The following is a 20621-nucleotide window of genomic DNA, read 5'->3' on the forward strand; positions in this document are numbered from 1 at the left end:
CCTACAGGGAGTGGTGTGTGCATGCTGTGTGAGTGACAACTACAGTGAGGGCTGTGTGAGTGCACCCTGCAGTGAGGGGTGTGTGTGTATGCTGTGTGAGTGCCCCCTACAGTGAGGGGGTGTGCATGCTATGTGAGTGCCCCCTACAGTGAGGGGTGTGTGCATGCTGTGTGAGTGCCCCCTACAGTGAGGGGGTGTGCATGCTGTGTGAGTGCCCCCTACAGGGAGTGGTGTGTGCATGCTGTGTGAGTGCCCCCTACAGTGAGGGGGTGTGCATGCTGTGTGAGTGCCCCCTACAGGGAGTGGTGTGTGCATGTAGTGTGAGTGCCCCCTGCAGTGAGATGTGTATGCTGGCTGTGTGAGTGCCCCCTGCAGTGAGGTGTGTGTGCTGTGTGAGTGCCCCCTGCAGTAAGGGGCGTGGGCATGCTGTGTGAGTGCCCCCTACAGTGAGGGGGTGTGCATGCTGTGTGAGTGCCCCCTACAGGGAGTGGTGTGTGCATGTAGTGTGAGTGCCCCCTGCAGTGAGATGTGTATGCTGGCTGTGTGAGTGCCCCCTGCAGTGAGGTGTGTGTGCTGTGTGAGTGCCCCCTGCAGTAAGGGGCGTGGGCATGCTGTGTGAGTGCCCCCTACAGTGAGGGGGTGTGCATGCTGTGTGAGTGCCCCCTACAGGGAGTGGTGTGTGCATGTAGTGTGAGTGCCCCCTGCAGTGAGATGTGTATGCTGGCTGTGTGAGTGCCCCCTGCAGTGAGGTGTGTGTGCTGTGTGAGTGCCCCCTGCAGTAAGGGGCGTGTGCATGCTGTGTGAGTGCCCCATGCTAGGTGAAATGAGTGTGCCGTGTGTGTGTGTGTGTGTGTGTGTGTGTGTGCCTGCGAGTTAGTGCCCCAGCAGTGATTAATGAATTTAGTATGTGTATGTGACCCATGCCATGAGAGGTGTGTGCAGGTTGTGTGTGACCCCAGCAATGTGGGGGGGAGCGTGTGCAGCCTGTGTGTGTGACCCCAGTAATGTGGGTGAGTGTGTGTGCAGCCTGTGTGTGTGACCCCAGTAATGTGGGTGAGTGTGTGTGCAGCCTGTGTGTGTGACCCCAGTAATGTGGGTGAGTGTGTGTGCAGCCTGTGTGTGTGACCCCAGTAATGTGGGTGAGTGTGTGTGTGCAGCCTGTGTGTGTGTGTGACCCCAGAAGTATGTGCGAGTGACCCTGACTAGAGCATTTGATCTGATAAATTCTGATAATGCCCAGACAGCTTATTTCAGAGTGTCACTGTTTATAAGCTGTACGCTTCAGTCGTCCATGGCCAGTTATATTTCCATTGTATTCAGCAGCTCTGCTAGCGGCTGTTCTTCGCTGCTTTAGTTCCTTGTTTATGTTTTGTAGGCCAGTGATTTCCTGCACATGTATGTATTGTGTGTCACGTGTATAGCTGCCCGTCCTCCGGAATGCCCTGCTGTTGTATCTGAGTGTGTATAACTGATATTTATTCACCACCTGAGGGCGGTAATGTTATAATCGTGAACTGTATGAAGCAGTGAAGGGAGGAGAAGTGATAAAGTGCCTGGTACTTTATCACTGTCCAATCAGCTCTTAACTGTCCATTTTTAAACCAAGCCTGTAACTTAACAGTCAGGAGCTGATTGGCCAGTGATAAAGTACCAGGCACTTCTCCCCCCTTATCACTGCTTCATACATCTACCCCTTGGAAACGAATGGAACTTCAATTGTTGGAGAACTACTGATCCCAGTGCAAACTGCGTGTTGCTTTTCAGCAGCTGTGATACGTTATTGGGTTAGACATGGGTCCTTTGACTATTCACAGTTTCTTTCTGTAGGTTTCAGCCATATAGTTACATAATGTTGCCTCTGGGTATAAAACATCACTGCTGTGTTCTCCATCCAGAGAACGGCTTAGCGTCCTATCCCAGGGCAATCATTTTCTTTTTTTAAATGTTATTTGGCAGTACTTAGATGCGGCTGACAATCATTGTAGAAGCCAATAAATAAATGACAGTAATCCGAAGGTGGAAAGCCCTTTTAGTACAGTGGTAAATAGACACGCCAGGGAGCTAGACGTTCTCGCCCAATCAGTAGGGATTTTCAAAGTGGCGTCTGCTTTTTTTTTTTTTATCCCTATATTTTTACCTGAGCAGATAACAGAAAAGATCTGGCTGGTCCAATCACAGGAATTCCATCAGAATTTGCGGCAAAGGAGTGTTTGGGGAGGGTTTTTTTTGGTTATTTTTTACAAATGTGCCAATTTGGTGAACAATAAGATACGCACAATGTTCTTGGGAAAACAAGCTAGGAAATGATGCCCCATGTACACATATGCCCTCGGATTTATGTAAATTAGGTGTAGAAAAAGCCTGATGATCTTTTTTACATTAATCACAGCCAATCAGGATGATTTGCAGCCAATGCTGGGATATTTCTCACTTTATTTACAGAGAATACAGGTATTTGAACATTCGCTTCCGTCCCTGCCCCAGTGGAGATTACAATCTATATTCCCTACCACATGTACACGCACACACAGACATTCTAGGGTTAATTTTGTTGGGAGACAATTAGCCTGCCAGTATATTTTTGGATTGTGGGAGGAAACTGGAGTACCCGGAGGAAACCCGCACAAGCACGGGGAGAACATACAAACTCCGCACAGTTAGGGCCATGCTGGGAATCCTACCCCTTGACTCTTGAGTCACGATTTCCCTATAAATCCCCGGCAGCTTCCCAGAAACACGATAGATCTTATGTGTGTAATTTCATATAATATCTATCATAAGATCTGCAACTCCCCACATACTGTAATTTTCTTTTAGTTATTGGTTGTATACAGTACATAAGATCATATTACGACCCACGGGACCATGCATTGGATCATAATTGTACCAAAACGCCTCCCTATGTGCACAAAAATACATACAGCCTTCAAAATCATGCGTTCGGTCCTGAAATCGTTCTGATATATTGTCACATATACACTTTCAATATCACCCTTTTTTCACAGGATTTAGACCCATCGGTGTGTGGTTTACCTCTGTATCCATTCCGATGCGCGGTGCTGTGCACATCTGATCAGATTCAGAAATCACCTTTGCTGCCACGTGGATTTGACGGATCCTGGGTGAGATTTAATAGGATGAGAGTTTCAGAAAGTGAGAGATTTGGTGAGAAATCTTCAGGTTTTTTAAAGCGGCAATCATTTACACTGCAAAACCAGTTTGATTTTGAAGTGTAAATGATTGCCGCTTTAAAAAACTGGAGATTTCTCACCAAATCTCTCACTTTCTGAATCTGTCATCCTATTAAATCTCACCCCCTGTGTCAGTCTATGGCAATGCATACGATACAATGTATGCAAAAGGAGCACATAAGATATACCGTATGCGATCCTGCCACCCACAAAGCCCTGCGGCTCTTTGGTGAGCAGTAACGCATGTTAGGCTGCATGCGATACCTCAGATTCCCGTACAGGGCAATGTCAATGCCCCAATACACCAAGCTGTCAGCCCTTTTCGGCATCAAAGATTCCGAGTAGATTTATTTATTACCAGTTATTTATATAGCGCACACACATTCCACAGCGCTTTGCAGAGAATATGTGACATTCAAATCAGCCCCTGCCCAGTAGAGCCCAATTTAAAAATATACTGGTAGGTTAATTGGCTCCTTACAAATTAACCCTAGAATGTCTGTGTGCGTGTAGGAGGATCCTTACAAACGAGCAGAACATAAAAGATACCTTTACACGCTTAGAATTGCAAGTTTGGGTGCGCCACGTGACACCATCTCCCTTTATTGCGAGTGCTTATTCAGTCCACCCTTACATTCTTCCATTTGGACTTTTATTTTTGAAGAGCTGATGACAACGCTACACATTGCTGATTTTATTTTGTGTCCTATATATTTCGCTCTTTGCTATGGTGCTTCTAGCACAATTTGGTCTGTTTCTCAGCACTGATATACAGACTGCCTGGTGCTTCTAGCACAGTGCCGAGAGCGACACCCCGGACAGGAAAGAGGAACTGCACAGGTTTTAAAAGGTGCAGGGTGCTAGAATGAACACTACATTAAAACATCCACTCCTTCATGTCCCTGATTATGAACCCCTATTTTCCCTGTGCACTAGAACCCCGTACTTCAGGGCAGCTTTTCCAGCACCCAGTGCCATCGCTTGTTGAATAAAGCACCTTTATTTAAGCAGGGGTAATGGCACTGTTTAGTCAGTGGATTGTTAATGAGGACCCAGAACAAGTTATCATTATACGGAATACTGGTGAATCTGCTAATTCATACAGTTTTCTGTTCTTGGCAACCGGCTGTGAGCTTGGAGGCCGTTCATGTGCTAGCACGGGTAAATGTCACATCAATCAACAGCCTTCACGTCTGTCCACGTGGCCTAGTTACTTTCATTACCAGTCTCGCTGCTTGCCAAGGCTACAAGGAACTGGAAACCTCCACATTTCCTGGTAATTAGATTTAAGTAGTATTTTTATATTTACACTATAATCTCATCATTTATAGAAGTAAAAATTAACGTCATGTTTAAAAAATATGTTGAAATAAAAAGATAATTAGCACTTGTATAATTACAAGATGATGAACGAGTGGCGATAATATAGCAGCGTGCAGTGAGACGCAGACAACACAGGACAATACGGATTCATTTAGGGAGAATTGTCTGAATCCACTTGGAGTGAGAATACTTGTGCAAAACAGCGCTGAGGTCATAGGTTCGATTCCCACTGCGTCCCTAATTTTGTGAAGTCTGTATATTCTTCCCGTGCTTGCGCTGGGTTTTCTCTGGGTACTCTGCTTTCCTCCCAAACTCCAAAAATATACTGGTATGTCAACTGGTTCCCAACAACAAATAACCCTAGAGTGTTCGGTACATGTGTTTAAGGTGCATTAGATGGGCCACGTGGTTCTTATAAAATAGGCGTGTTTTGCGCATACGGTATTCACCGTAGGGTATCTTTGCTGTCAAATTGTTTTGCTGGATAAACTTTCTGCCAGGGTGTATCCAACACTTGCATTCTCTTATGCAGTTCCCTGTATACAGATGTAGCCATGACATGGCCGGGTGCGACTTGTGCTGAGCGTACATGTCAGCATGCGCATGCATCTTAGCCGCACCCGCGGCCATTAAGATTTTATTTGAGATAAGATATCGCAGCACACTGAGTCCCGGGTGTGACTAGTCTTGCCAGGAAGAACCCCCACAGCCACGCCCAGTGGGTATGCACCGTAAGTCATTCTTTAATGATCTTGCGTGCCTATGATGGGGATGCGGCACTGCCAGGCAAGTCTCTAGCATAAATTGCAGTTTTCTTTAGATACCTGCGCACTGAAAGATTTGATGGCGATGAGCTGCAATCACACTGTGGGATCTGACTATATCCCAAGGTACAATAACATATATTCTTTGGGGTTAGTGCTGCGCTCAATCTTATGTGCTGGTGTTGATTAAATAGATAAATAAATAAATGATGAATGTAACACAGTGTTTTAATCTAAACACAAATTTACTTGGTAATTAGTCCATTGATACAATGATGCACACAATGTAGGAAATCCGTCACGCTGCGTGCACTGGCCTTGGCCTCTGTACACGCTCTGTGTGTGGGATCTCCCTGTGTGTATGCTTGCACGTTTTAATATGTCCAATCCTGGCTGCCCGAATTGCAGCGTTTATAAAAAAGTCTCAGTTTATGCCTATAATCTGTGTACGGCGTCCCGTTACACAGGTGTTATAGAGATACAAGTAGGTCTTCGGGTACCCCTTTAATTATAATCCGTTTTCTGCGGATTTTCGGAGGAGGGGGGGACTGGTGCAGCTTAGGGTGCCGGTTCACTGCTGCTACTGGGGTTCGCAGAGGTGCCGCGTGAGTGATAGTGCACTCAATGCGTCACACGCCGCTGACACCCGTTCGCTGCAGGGACTTTGGGTTGCGGGGATCAGTGTGTCAGGTGGTGACGCCGCCGTCAACACTGCCTCGTCTAGCCGCCCGGGATACCTCCTGCCTCTCTGGACCCTCTCTCGCTCCTACTCACCCTCTCCACGCTGATGGTGTCGCGTCGGCGTTCTGCCGGTTCCGGATCGTACGTCTGGTGATATTCTCAGCCCGTTTCCTTGCTTGCTTGGATTAGTGTGATGTCTCCAACGCGTTTCAGCTTTCCGCCTTCTTCAAGGAGATGTGTGTTGCTATAGCCCGGGTCTGTTTAAATCCCCTGTATGGTTTCTTTTGCTGTCTGCTGATTGGTCTACATGGGTGTCAGTCATCATTGATCATCTGTTTTCCCTTCAGCTTAATTGGTATCAATCTCAGTTAATTGGAAATGCGGTCCAATCTTTTTGTCAGTGGTGTTCATTCTGACATATTCTCTATTGTATAATCGGTTCTTAGTACTCAATTTATTCTATTCTTTTCTTTTCAGTGGGGGTGAGGTTATGATGTTCTCCTCTAATTAAAGTAATTGCTGTTGTGCGTTGCAATTTTGTTATAAATGGTACTTGTTTTTTTATATATATAAAAGTATTCAGCATCTCATTGCTTTAATAGGGTCTTGTATCGCTAGTTTATGTACCTATGCTTGCCCTATAAATGATATTATCCTGTATCCTTGATCTTGATTGTCATTTTATTTTTTATTTTTTTTTTTTTTTTTTTTTTTTTTTTTTTTTTTGCCAATGATTGATTTGACCTCATTATCTAGGTTCAGTCTCACCCAGAGGACTGAACCTAGATAATGAGGTCAAATCAATCATTGGCAAAAAAAAAAAAAAAAAAAATAAAAAAAAAAAAAAAAAAAAAAAAAATAAAATGACAATCAAGATCAAGGATACAGGATAATATCATTTATAGGGCAAGCATAGGTACATAAACTAGCGATACAAGACCCTATTAAAGCAATGAGATGCTGAATACTTTTATATATATAAAAAAACAAGTACCATTTATAACAAAATTGCAACGCACAACAGCAATTACTTTAATTAGAGGAGAACATCATAACCTCACCCCCACTGAAAAGAAAAGAATAGAATAAATTGAGTACTAAGAACCGATTATACAATAGAGAATATGTCAGAATGAACACCACTGACAAAAAGATTGGACCGCATTTCCAATTAACTGAGATTGATACCAATTAAGCTGAAGGGAAAACAGATGATCAATGATGACTGACACCCATGTAGACCAATCAGCAGACAGCAAAAGAAACCATACAGGGGATTTAAACAGACCCGGGCTATAGCAACACACATCTCCTTGAAGAAGGCGGAAAGCTGAAACGCGTTGGAGACATCACACTAATCCAAGCAAGCAAGGAAACGGGCTGAGAATATCACCAGACGTACGATCCGGAACCGGCAGAACGCCGACGCGACACCATCAGCGTGGAGAGGGTGAGTAGGAGCGAGAGAGGGTCCAGAGAGGCAGGAGGTATCCCGGGCGGCTAGACGAGGCAGTGTTGACGGCGGCGTCACCACCTGACACACTGATCCCCGCAACCCAAAGTCCCTGCAGCGAACGGGTGTCAGCGGCGTGTGACGCATTGAGTGCACTATCACTCACGCGGCACCTCTGCGAACCCCAGTAGCAGCAGTGAACCGGCACCCTAAGCTGCACCAGTCCCCCCCTCCTCCGAAAATCCGCAGAAAACGGATTATAATTAAAGGGGTACCCGAAGACCTACTTGTATCTCTATAACACCTGTGTAACGGGACGCCGTACACAGATTATAGGCATAAACTGAGACTTTTTTATAAACGCTGCAATTCGGGCAGCCAGGATTGGACATATTAAAACGTGCAAGCATACACACAGGGAGATCCCACACACAGAGCGTGTACAGAGGCCAAGGCCAGTGCACGCAGCGTGACGGATTTCCTACATTGTGTGCATCATTGTATCAATGGACTAATTACCAAGTAAATTTGTGTTTAGATTAAAACACTGTGTTACATTCATCATTTATTTATTTATCTATTTAATCAACACCAGCACATAAGATTGAGCGCAGCACTAACCCCAAAGAATATAAGTCTCTAGCATATTAGGTGCTAGGCTGGTTGACCGCTCTCATGGGTTAGCCTATAAACATACTTCTTTACATTTTTTTTTTTATTATTCATTGTAAAGCCTAAACCTTTCAGAACATTTTTTAATGTCCACGTTCCTTTTTTGGTATCTGTTATTTTGCATATCCTGTATTGGCAGCATGTGAGCGCAGCTAATGATCCCCGCTGTATGTGTGTATCTATAGGAAGACACAAACCAGAGAAAGAAGTGGGTCTGAAAAATAGCGCTCAGTGATTGCTATGTTCATAAAAGGTGATTAGCCTTAAATACAAATGGATTGATACAAAACCATATACTCCGTATTCACACTAGAGTTGGTCTCAGTATTGCAGTAGAATCCAACACGATCTCCCCTAATATGCATACAGGGGAGACATAATAGGACAAGACATAGTGCAAACCAGTATGGTATAAAAAGGTTTTTAATCTAAAAGATGCACTTACAAAGTGTAGACGGTTAAAAGAGCATAATACAATGGTTCCCAGGCAATACAGCATGCAGGTTGATGTGATGAGTCCTCCTCTGTTCTGGGTCCCTTGGTCCGGTACCAAGGGGGGGGGGGCAGTCCAGGGTTCTCCTTAGCTGCTGACGCTGAAGTCTGGTCACCAATGTCCTTATGTCTCTGTACCACGCTTAATGCGTTTCAGAACGCCAGTTCCTTCCTCATATGCTTCTGAGGAAGGAACTGGCGTTCCGAAACGCGTTAAGCGTGGTACAGAGACATAAGGACATTGGTGACCAGACTTCAGCGTCAGCAGCTAAGGAGAACCCTGGACTGCCCCCCCCCCCCCCCGGTACGGGACCAAGGGACCCAGAACAGAGGAGGACTCATCACATCAACCTGCATGCTGTATTGCCTGGGAACCATTGTATTATGCTCTTTTAACCGTCTACACTTTGTAAGTGCATCTTTTAGATTAAAAACCTTTTTATACCATACTGGTTTGCACTATGTCTTGTCCTATTATGTCTCCCCTGTATGCATATTAGGGGAGATCGTGTTGGATTCTACTGCAATACTGAGACCAACTCTAGTGTGAATACGGAGTATATGGTTTTGTATCAATCCATTTGTATTTAAGGCTAATCACCTTTTATGAACATAGCAATCACTGAGCGCTATTTTTCAGACCCACTTCTTTCTCTGGTTTGTGTCTATCTTTTGAGTAGTTGTGAGGTGTAATCCTACTCTGCGGATCTGTGTTTTAGCAGCACTGTGGTTAAATTGCGCATTCTTATACGTCATACCTTTTGTAATCCTGTATCTATAGGAAGAGCCTGAAGAGGGCCAATAAGCACTTGCTGAAGATTCTTCTGGATGTAGTGAAGACCACGGGTGCGGTGGAAGAGACCATAGGGAGACACGTCCTCAGCCTGCTAGACAAACCTGGAAGGCGGCAGTCCGTTCCCAAGGTGCTTGTTTGGAGCACCAAGCCGGAGAAGATAGAGGCTGCTTCTGCCGCGGGGGTCACCGTTACTGGTAAGGATGATGATACAGCCCTGTTACAAGGAACACTTACTGTCACTCTTGAGTATTAAGATAAGCAGAAAAGTAACATAAAATAATATTGTCTTTTGAAATGTGTTAATTAACTTTTAGGCAGGTTGAAGTTCTTGTCCATGGATGTAATCTTGTGTTGGTGTTTATGGGAAAGAGCAACCGATTTACTACTAGCTGTCATTTTATAGACTGTACAGTAGTTGATTGGCAGAAGCTGATACGTTGCTATGGGAACCTTTTGAATCAGAGCAGTTGGTCGTCTGTACAAATGTGTCCTCATACACCTAGCCTCAATATGACATGCCTGATGTGAGTGAGCTGCCAGGTCCTGTGGAACTGTCTTGTTCACAACGGAATGCAGCTTGGATGCCCACGGAGACTGTGCTGATTAATTTTATATGACATAGGGCGGTATTCAATGCCGTGGGTGAGTGGCAGAAAGTGGGTTTATATGGCAAGGATGGGGTTTTTTTTTGGGGTGAAGAAAAGCCATCCTCGCCGCCCACTCGCCGTATGCAATGTTCCAGGGAAATCCTCGCCGTCAGTGGTCCGTTGAATACTGACCCACAAGCTATGACGGCTATCAGCACTGCTCATCATCATTGCTCGCCTAAGGGCATTAAATATACCCTCATGCTAGGCTGTTATAGCACACGCACCCTGCCCAATTTTATTTTAAGGGCAAAATGTGCCCTGCCCCTTTAGCAGCGCCGTGCTATAACGGCCTGCCCTTGCTGTCACCACCACCGCACCTACACTGCATCTATTCATATTAATCAGAGAGCTTGGGGGGGGAAAGCTCTGTAGGTGCCGGGCACATCCCCATTATGATGCCGGAGTTGCAAATTATACACATTAAATGACACTTGTATATTGTGCGTCGCTGACTATGTATACAGAGCAGAACCTGGCTTGTATTGGTTGGAAGGTCGACACAAGCATTGGGTCGACAATGGGAAGATTAACAAGAGGTTTTCATGTTTTAGTCCCAAATGTTGACATAGTCAACATGGACACTGTCAAAGTGTACCGCGTCCCCTCGCATGGCTCACTGACCGATTATTTTATTCTCCCACCACGCCATAGTGGATGGTAGGGCAGGAAATACCGCCTGTTGGCTGAAAAAAAACCTGAAAAATTCATGTCCACCTTCCCATTGCCGTGAGTGGTTGGGTCCTAATGACATCAGTGCTCCGGCCCCGCCCCCATTACAGCCCACCTGTTTGTCATCTTCAGGCTTCTCCAATTTTAAAGTAGATAAGTATAAATTAGACAGATAGGCCACAATGCCCAGTAATGATTGTATCACTCTCTATTACTGACAGGATTTCAGCGTATGAGGTCAGATTAACAAATCTGCTGCTCCATATAAGTTATCGTCCATTTTATCCTGGTTCAGTAGCCATGTCTTCCAATCGTATGTGATACCACTGTAGATGTTACAGGGGGTGATGGTGTGAGTGTTCTTTCTATGGTTAAAGTATTGCTTTGAAGCAAATGTCAGACTTAAAACACCTTTGATGATCTGTGACTTTTATGGAGGGGGATACAAAGGGCAAATGAATGTGCTGAACCTACGTTCCCTGGTGCCTTTAGTATCTTCAAAGACGTGACGTTTTCGATAGACTATTACCAGGTATTTCTAATGAATGTGTTCTACATGATTCTATACGTGGCATATTTAACCTGTGGGCACCCCCCCCCACACACACACACACACACACACACACTACAATACCACCACTATCCTGCACCTCCCTCCCCACACACACTACAATACCACAGCTTACCTGCACCCTTCCCGCACACACTACACTACCACCACTATCATGCACCTCCCTCTGTACCCCCCCACACACTACAATATCGCCACTACATTGCACCCACCCACCTGCCCACACTACACTACACCGCTATCCTGCACCCCCTTCCGCACACTACACTTTCATTGCTATCTGGCACCTCCCTCCACACACATACATCACCACCGCTACCCATCACCCCCTCTCTCATCACCTCTCACCACACACACACACATTACAATACTGCAGCTGCCCTTCACCCCCTGCATGCACACACTACACTACCACCACTTTCTTACACCTCCCTCCACCCCCCACACACACTGCAATTACACCACTACCCTGCATCCCGCACACACACACACACACACACACACACACACTACAATAACGCCACTATCCTTCATCCTCCCTCCCGCTAACACTACACTACTGCCGCTATCTTGCACCTCCCTCCACACACTCTACAGTACCACCGCTACCCATCACCCCCTTCCGTACACACTTTACTACTGCCACTATCCTGCAATACCATCCCTGCACTCACTACCTAGACATATATTTAGAGAGCGTGAGTAAAATGCAGATCTTGGGGCACCCATGTATTATTGAGGTGAAAAATAGTGACTGCAATAAAATGCATTAAATCACTACTGGTTGTGCGAGCGGCAGCTCCTTAATCAATAAAATGATGTGCTGGAAAATGCATCACAAGGTAAAGCGTAACTAAGGAAGAGTGGGAGCGCCTGTGATGGGGTGAAGTCACCCAAACATAAAGCAAAATGGACCCAGCACTTATCTAGTAAAGGTTTCTTCGGTCAGAAGACCATCAAATGAATGCTACATAAAAGCATCAAAGGAAAACCTATAAAATGTAACTAACCTTATGAGGAACACAGTGGTCCCATAAATATTCCACACATTGCAATATTAAATCTTTATATCCCCAGCCACATGGTAAAAACACACACGTACGAGATTAAAAACATAAATGATCTTATCTGTCCACATAGGGGCCAGGTACAGCAAGCCCAACGCGTTTTGTCTGTCATTGGTGGGACTCCACGTCTTCTTGCACTGGCCACAGCTGTTCCTTGTTCCTTCCTGATCAATGTATGCTAGATATCAATGGCGAGCAGGCTGTGGGCTTTCCTGGTACAGCCAAAAATGGCTTCACATATTGTGCCTATGAAATAGATACTGTACATAGATACTATCCCAGTAACCACTGTATACTCCCGACCTAAAGCTCCATGCTCATAGCTTTTAGTGCAGTTCTAAGTGTTTGTCGTTGCCCAGCCCTCAGGAATGGGACCATTGAGTAGAAGGCAGCAGGGGGTTTGATATTTTTGGAATGTAGGGACACGTTTGTCATTATTTAAGAGGACACAAGTACAGGATATTCTTCAGAGGGTGCTAAACAGACTGTGACGTTCTCATAAGTGCCTGTTATAATTCCTTGATTTGTCAAGTATACAGTGGAAGCTGGGGAACAGCGAGCGCGTTAGGACATGCCCCTGGGGTTACTACAGCCTGACACTGCTGACTTTGGAGTATTGCCGAGCAGCAATGTGCACTTTTTTAATTCGTGTTCTTGGCAAATATACAGAGACTCTGATTGCAGAAGTCCCATCTACTGAAATTTATGGGCCCGTTAATGCGTTGGGCTGCTGACCCATAACGCAGATACATGTTATAGCACCATAAATATGATTAAAACAAAGGTCTAGGGAAGTCAAGGTCATGGCAGCCTTCAGCGAAGCGCGTCGTGTTATCTCCACCGCTAACCGTGCATGATCATTGCTGTGAAATTAAATTGATCATCAATCAATGGACCACTACAGCCCTCAAATAAAGGTACAACTAACTCAGCGTTACTCTGACATGGGTGTGCTATATTTTGCTGACATAATGTGGCCGATGTGCTGAGTGGTGACACGGGGCGACAGGGAGCTGTGCTGAGCGAGCTGGCTTAAGCACAGATTGCTCAGCACACATCGCTCAATACACATCGCAGCACACAAGCGATGCACACACGATGTGCTGAGTAGGGCTTTTCCTATTGTTTATCGGCAAATCCCCGCGATCTACCAGCATAGACCGTACAAGTACTGTCTATCGCTGCGGGCGATAGTGACTGGCGGTACCGTGCATCTTCAGAAATGGGGTTACAATCGGTCCGTGTGTATGCCCCTTTACTGTCCTGGAAGTAGTGATGTGCTCTGTGTCCATCCCTGAATGGGGCACACACAGTGTGTATTACTGCAACTACCATGGCAGTTTTAAATTACTTATTAAATTTGTAGTTTTACAATATGTGATTCACACAAGATGCATTCGGATCAGCAGCGGTGGGGGTGCCGGCCTTTAGAATACCGATGCGAGAATCCGGACAGTCCTGTCTGTGGGACCCACTGTCCTTAGTACAGTGCTCATGTAAGCAGGGCAGTTTTGCCATACGTCATTGTGAGTTGTGCTACATCTTCTAACATTAGGACTTGTCATAGACTGCGCTGCCCCCCTGCAGAAGACCTCTTTATGCTGTAGGGAAAGAAGAATTTATTGGCACCATGCTGGGTAGGAGAGTAATACTGTTTTGGGGCAAAATCCTACCCCCTGAAAAGGAATCTGTGTTCACAGCTGGGAGTTTTAGTTACCCAGGCATCTCTCCGCCACTACCAAAATGTTTTCTGCTGAAGACCAGATTTGTGGAGTTTCTTAAGGAGACTGTTTTGGATGGGGCAATATTTAAGGTTTTATTTCCTGGTAGAAGTAAAGAGGATGCAGAATGGTCTTTGAGAACACTGACTGGCTTGTGCCGGGCCTGGGAGCAGCCAAGCTGCACAATGTGTGTCCAATTCGTCAGTTTGCCAACAAGACCCAGCTTGTTTTATCTTCTCAGCAAGCACGGACATGTCTAAGTAATCAACTTAACTCTGGACATTGGGTTCCAGACCTCGGGAAAGTTGTTCATGAGCGCAGGCATAATGTATGTGTCCTTCCTGTAATACACATCACAGGAAAACATTTACGTGTCTCTCTTGGACGGTCCCACCTTCCTCCTCTGCAGACGCACAGCGCTTCTGATCACATCGATGGCCAGTATTCAATGCCTCTGATTCACCATATTTTACAGCGAATCTGGCAATTCGCCGGTGTAATGGCGAATTATCTCTCAGTAAAAACAATTCGTCCTATTCAATGCAGACGATTCGCTGCCAATGAACAGCGAATGTCTGGCGATTCGCCGCAATTTGCCGGTGGTTTTCAAGGGGGTTTTTAGTGTAATTCGCTGGGAGTGTATTCACTGCTCAAATGGAGAACTGCTTTCTCCAGTGATTTTTGCCATGTTTAACCGTTTTGCATTCGTCATCTTTTTTAGGTGAACTGGAGCCGCTCATTAATATTCATATATTCACTGCACTCTGGTCCCAATCATTACATATGCAGGATCGGGACCAGTGAGTGCAGCGGCTCCTTATCCCAGCCCCCTGCCTGCTCTTGGGGGGCTCTCCCTCTCCTTAACCCCCTCCGTGTCCGGCGCAGGCAGGGAGGCTTCCATCTCCCAGCCTGCCGCCATCCCCCAGCTCCCTGCGGTTAAAATTCGTCACCAGGGGCTCGCTGCCTCTGTCACATTGAATAGGGTGACACGGAGGGCTGGCAGCGAATGCAGCTCCAGCCCTCCGGAACCCTGCCAATGTGTAGCGAATCCTTGACAGGATTCGTTGCACATTTCGAAAACCAGCATTGAATACTGCACTATGTAGGGTTACCATACCATTCATTTAAACCGGGAATGAATTACACAGTTTCTGTCACTGATTTAAACCAGGTGAGAAGTTAGCCAGCCACAGAACCTGTGTAATTCATGTGTCCCAGTTTAAAGGAATAGGGGGAATTCAATCCCAGCCTCTATTTCCTCCTGCAGAAATAGCGGCCGTCGCTTACCCAATGCTGCCGTTACCGACGGCATCGAAGGCAGTTTTCGACAAAACAGATCCGACTTTAAAATAAGTCGGATCTGTTTTGTTGGAAACTGACTCGGATTGTCGAATTCACGGACGTTTTTCAACAATCCACAGAAGTTTTCGCCGGTCAACAGAGTTTCCAAAACTCGATATTGAATTCCGGCTGACGAGTTACAGTCAAACAGAATGTAATTGGCCTGATATTCCGACTGTTGGAGCGCTCTGATAGTTGGAATCCCGGGCCATTTTCGTTCCGTTCGACTGTAACTCGACAGCCGGAATTAAATGTTTCGACTGTCGAGTGTCGGAAACTCAGCAGAATTAAATACTCCCTCTATAGTACATACCTCCCAACTGTCCCGCTTACCACGGGAACGTCCAGATATTCAGGGACGTTCCCGGGTCCCGCCCGGGGCCGCCATTGTCCCGCGGTGGGGGGGACAGTTGGAAGCCCCCCTAGCCTGCCAAGAATAGACACTGTGCGCATGCGCATAGCGTCTATTGAGCGCCGACGCTGAATAGACAGGGCGTGGCCGGAGTTCGCGTCATCCCGTGAGGCCACGCCCCCTTTTCTCGAGGCTTCGCCGCGCGAACGTCCCAACCTCCCAACTACAAAAGTTGGGAGGTATGATAGTTTGAAAAGTCATATATTTATAAGGGCAATGCTTTTACTAGCAAGAAAGTGCTAGAAAAAGCTTTACCCTTTTAAATATTGGAATATTGTATATAGGATCATTGTATTTGGGAATCAATATATCGTCTACTATTGTATTCTGATTAAAGATTTTGACTGGTGACAAAGGCATCGGCAACTTTATTTATTTTTAAAATCACAAAATAACTTGTTACTTTTCCTTGCTCGTATTCGTTTTCGTTGAATGGTATTGCATGTGTGGCTTTTATTTTATTTTACTGTATTGCAGATGTATTCTTTTAGAGATTTTTCATGTTTTATATATTTTTTTTTCATTATTATTATTTCAAGTTGTTCTGTTTTATTTTTTTAAATAATATTATGTAAATTTTACATATGTTTCCATGGTTCACCAGTATTGGAGTGAGCCAGAGGAGAAGCGGCCCATGGCAACCAATCAGCACTGAAGTAACATCTATAATTTGCATAATATAAAATTATACAAAGCAGCTGATTGGTTGCCATGGGTCTCTTCTCCTCTGGCTCACTTCTCCCTTATCACTGCCTCATACATCTACCTCTCAGTGTCTGAGAGCAAATGTATTTTGTTCTGTTCTTACCATTACCTGTATACTTGTACCAATTGTACTAGTGTGTTCTAGTTGTGTTTATAACCTATGCACTCTGATTCATGTGGGTGTGCTCTATTAGGTCAACAGTGACAAAAGGTTGACAATGAAAAAGTTTTTTTGGTGTCCGTGTCGACGCCTGAGCATGTTAATGTATGCGGTTTCCTGCCACAAAGCCTGGTACTGCAACACTCTCTGCACTGAGACACACTGGGTTCTATTCATGAAGCAGTGAAAAGAGGGGGTCAACCAATCAGCTGCTACTTATAAATATTACAGCAAATCGGATTGGCTCACTTCTCCACTCTGTTCACTGCTTCCTGAATTGTCCCTCTGGGTGGGTGCTGATGCACAGGAGTTTCCAGGGAAACCTCGAGACCAAATTCTGACAGAGAAAGGTGCAAATGATATGTCCAATGCAAAAATAAGGGCAAATAGTCCATAGGGTAGTACTGATCTTAATATGTAGGTTTAAATTTAATTATCTTTATTGTATACCAAACATGTGTAATTATAACTGCATCAAACATTAGTGTAGTAACCAGTCTGACTAGGAAAGCAAAGCAATACATAGTAGATATTTACTTAGAATCACATACTGCTTTACAGTAACTAAGCCTAGAAAACACAGTTGTGGTGTCATTATCTCCACGGGCACTGGGTGGTGCTATACAAACACCTATCTGTCTGCAGTGTGTAGTAATGCTTAATAGTCCCTTCTACAAACATGCATCAGTGTGTTCCTATGTTTTAACCACATGTCAAATAAAATTGGTCTATTCACAGAATAATCATTGTTCACATTTAATTTATTACCATCCAGTAATATAATAGGTTTGGACATTTTAAAATAGGGACGATTGGCTATTTGTCAGGTGCATTGAAATATGTTCAGGGACACATTATTACTACTTGGGACTGTCACCGAGAATTATGGTCCCACGCCTGTCCGTTTTTTCCTTCTTCATCTTGTTTCCTCTTTCCTTTCTTTGCTATTCCTTTTTCCTTTCTTCTCCTTTCCTTGTCTGACAATTTCTGCCTTTACATTTTGTTCTTCTTTCTTCCCCCGCCACCCTCCTTTCTTATCTTTTTTCTTCCTTTCCTGCCGTCTTCCCTTCCTGCCGTCTTCGCTTCCTGCCATCTTCCCTTCCTGCCGTCTTCCCTTCCTGCTGTCTTCCCTTCCTGCTGTCTTCCTTTCCCGCTGTCCTCCTAATAGGATACATATGATGTCTGGCCTTGAGGATTTCTGTGGTCAAAAGACCAACCACGGCATCCCGATATGGAGAATCCCTACAGGAGCTCCATAAGGGATCTAACCCTCTCCCCCACCCCACCCCCCCTCACCCTAACCCCCACAAACCGCTGCCTAAACCTAACCCCCTCCTGCCCCGCAGCCTAAACCTAACTCCATCTCCACGCAGCCTAAACAAAGTCCCCCCACTAGAGCCTAAATTCCCCGCTACCCCAGCCACACGCTAGCCTTCCTACATTTGTTATAATTATAGCGCACACATATTCCGCAGCGGAACATACTTCCCAATCGGGATGCAAACTTGTTTGTATTCCGGCATCAGCATCCTGATACGTTCCAAGTTCTAGCACCGGTGTTCTGAAGGCAGTTGGGATGCCTACACCTGTATAAAGCATACTGTAGAAGTAAAGAACCCCACCACACTATAATGTGCATCATTCCCTTGCAGTCTGTAAGACTGATACCTCATATTCCTTTTGGCCAAAGAACTGCGGTGGCAGCTGATCTAATTTAGTTATAAGCTGTGATGTTTCTGTAATGCCGCTGATATGTTACCGCCTTTGATGAAGATGATGGTCTTCTCTCTAGCAGGTCATGATGATGCGGAAGCCTGCGTTGGGGGACAGGAACCAGGCACACGGTCAGAAGCCGCTGATGAGGAGCTGGATGTTCCCCTGCAGCTCACAGAAAGCGACATTTGTGGGACAGATATAAGCCCTGAAGATGAAGCCCAGATACTCAACATCAGCACCCGACTTCAGGCCGCTGTGGAGAAACTGCTGGAGGCCATTAATGAGACAAGCAATCAGGTACAGGCATTACACAAACGTGTATTTCTCCTACAGGTATTTTGAGCTGGTAGTTGTTTGTTCTGTGGCATTGCAAGGTGCAAATCGGGATCATGGCATCTGTTTACCGACTTAATGACCACCTGATGGCCAGTGGTCCTTTTCTTGTTGCTGGCAGATTGCGGTTAAGCAATTTTTATTAATTTTGCATAACACGTCAGGGAGGTTCCATTCATGATACCAAGCGAGTTTGTGGCACATAAATAAAATGGTTTACAATATGGGTACAAAATGGACAGAAGTGGGCAAAATTCACTAAGAATACGGCTATATCTCAGTGGTATTTGCATTTTGGATACGACTGAATGCGACTGTTATCAGTGGAGTATTTCATTTACTCATTCATATTCTGGAGCGTAATTTACAAAGGTGTCGTATTTTTGAGATTCGTATTTTTCGATTGGAATGTTTTTGGCTTATTTTTTTACAACTTGCACTCGAATACGCTTAGTATACACATGTTAAAATGCATGCATCTGAGCCGGGGTATGCTCACGCAGCGATTGAATTGGGATAGGGGGTCACACCAAAAGAGTAATGTGATTCACATAAAAACGTCAATAAAAATAAAGCACCAGTGATAGAATATTGAGTTACCATTTTAGTTATACGCTGTATTTTTAATGACGTTTTTGTGTCACTCACAATATTATTTTGCATTAAAATAAATGTGTTTATTAACAAGACCATCTGATCGTACCAAAATGTGTATTACTGAGCGCGGCTACACTTTCTTGTGTTTATGTGGATGGGATGACTGTTTGCGGGTGATAACAGGTCTGCCAAATGCAGGAGCGGCATGGCCGTTCAGACTATGGGTACGTTTTGGATCGCTTTCCGATGTTCGCATTTTCACATGTGCAAATCAGCACCTGCCCTGAATTCTGCCATCTCCGGCCACAACAAGAATCCGTTTACGCTGACTTTTATTAGTGAAAGGGGGGAAAAAATTCCCATGAAGGTGAGCGACCATCGAATGACTTCTCTACCGTGCGGCCTCATGCGAGCGGATATGTATGCGTACGCATTCCCTCGCATGCTAGTCTGTGTATTGGAGGGGGTGGTGTTTACCTGCTCACTAGGCTGCACAGTCTAGCGTACAGAACTGAATCAGGCCCTATGTTTTCTGGGCGTGCATAACTTAGATGTGACCTGGAGAGCAGCTCAGCCTGGCACATACATAGAGGGGAAGCGGTCATCTATTAGAATGAACTTAGGTCTACAGTCATTAGGTCGACCTCATTAGGTCGACTGGCAGGAAGGTCGACATGACTTAAGGTCAAATTTGCATAAAGGTCGACATGAGGAAGGTCGACTGGTCATAAGGTCGACATGGGGTTTTTCACTGTTTTTTGAGCCGACATGTGCTGACAGGCGATATTTCATGCCCTACCATCCACTAGGGCGTGGAGGTGGTTACTAAAGCTGTGGCGAGCGAAGCGAGCCACCGTGCCCGATGCATTGTGAGCGATGCGAGGGTCCGATTCTCATTGCCAACTGTGTCCATGTCGACTGTGTCGACATTCGGCTCAAAAAACAGTGAAAAACCCATGTCGACCTTATGACCAGTCGACCTTCCTCATGTCGACCTTTATGCAAATTCGACCTTAAGTCATGTCGACCTTGGCCCATGTCGACCTTAAGTCAGGTCGACCTTCCTGCCAGTCGACCTAGTGGGGTCGACCTAATGACTGTAGACCTAAGTTCATTCTAACAGATGTACCGATTCCACATAGAGGCACTCAGATTCTGCAACATGTCCCGATATGGACCCGATGATACCGATGTTACCGATGTTTCTACATTTGCATGCCGTTGGTTGGAAATGATGACACCGCAGTGGGCGTCCCTATGCTCCGCTCTTCCCATATTAGCATAGCTGCAACTGCACCTGAATCCTG

The 20621-nt window shown here is 45.3% G+C and overlaps 1 protein-coding gene across 1 annotated transcript in view; it reads left to right on the forward strand.

Moving 5' to 3' along the window:
* Positions 1-20621, forward strand: part of AKAP9 (A-kinase anchoring protein 9) — a 229317-nt gene that overhangs the window by 89198 nt on the left and 119498 nt on the right. The window contains exons 23-24 of the mRNA XM_083145245.1: positions 9358-9566; positions 18461-18681. Of these exons, the coding sequence (XP_083001371.1) occupies positions 9358-9566; positions 18461-18681 (430 nt within the window). The remainder of the gene's footprint in view (positions 1-9357; positions 9567-18460; positions 18682-20621) is intronic.

This window comes from Crinia signifera, chromosome 5, assembly GCF_055691185.1.
Source record: "Crinia signifera chromosome 5, ASM5569118v1, whole genome shotgun sequence".
Classification (NCBI taxonomy): Eukaryota; Metazoa; Chordata; class Amphibia; order Anura; family Myobatrachidae; genus Crinia; species Crinia signifera.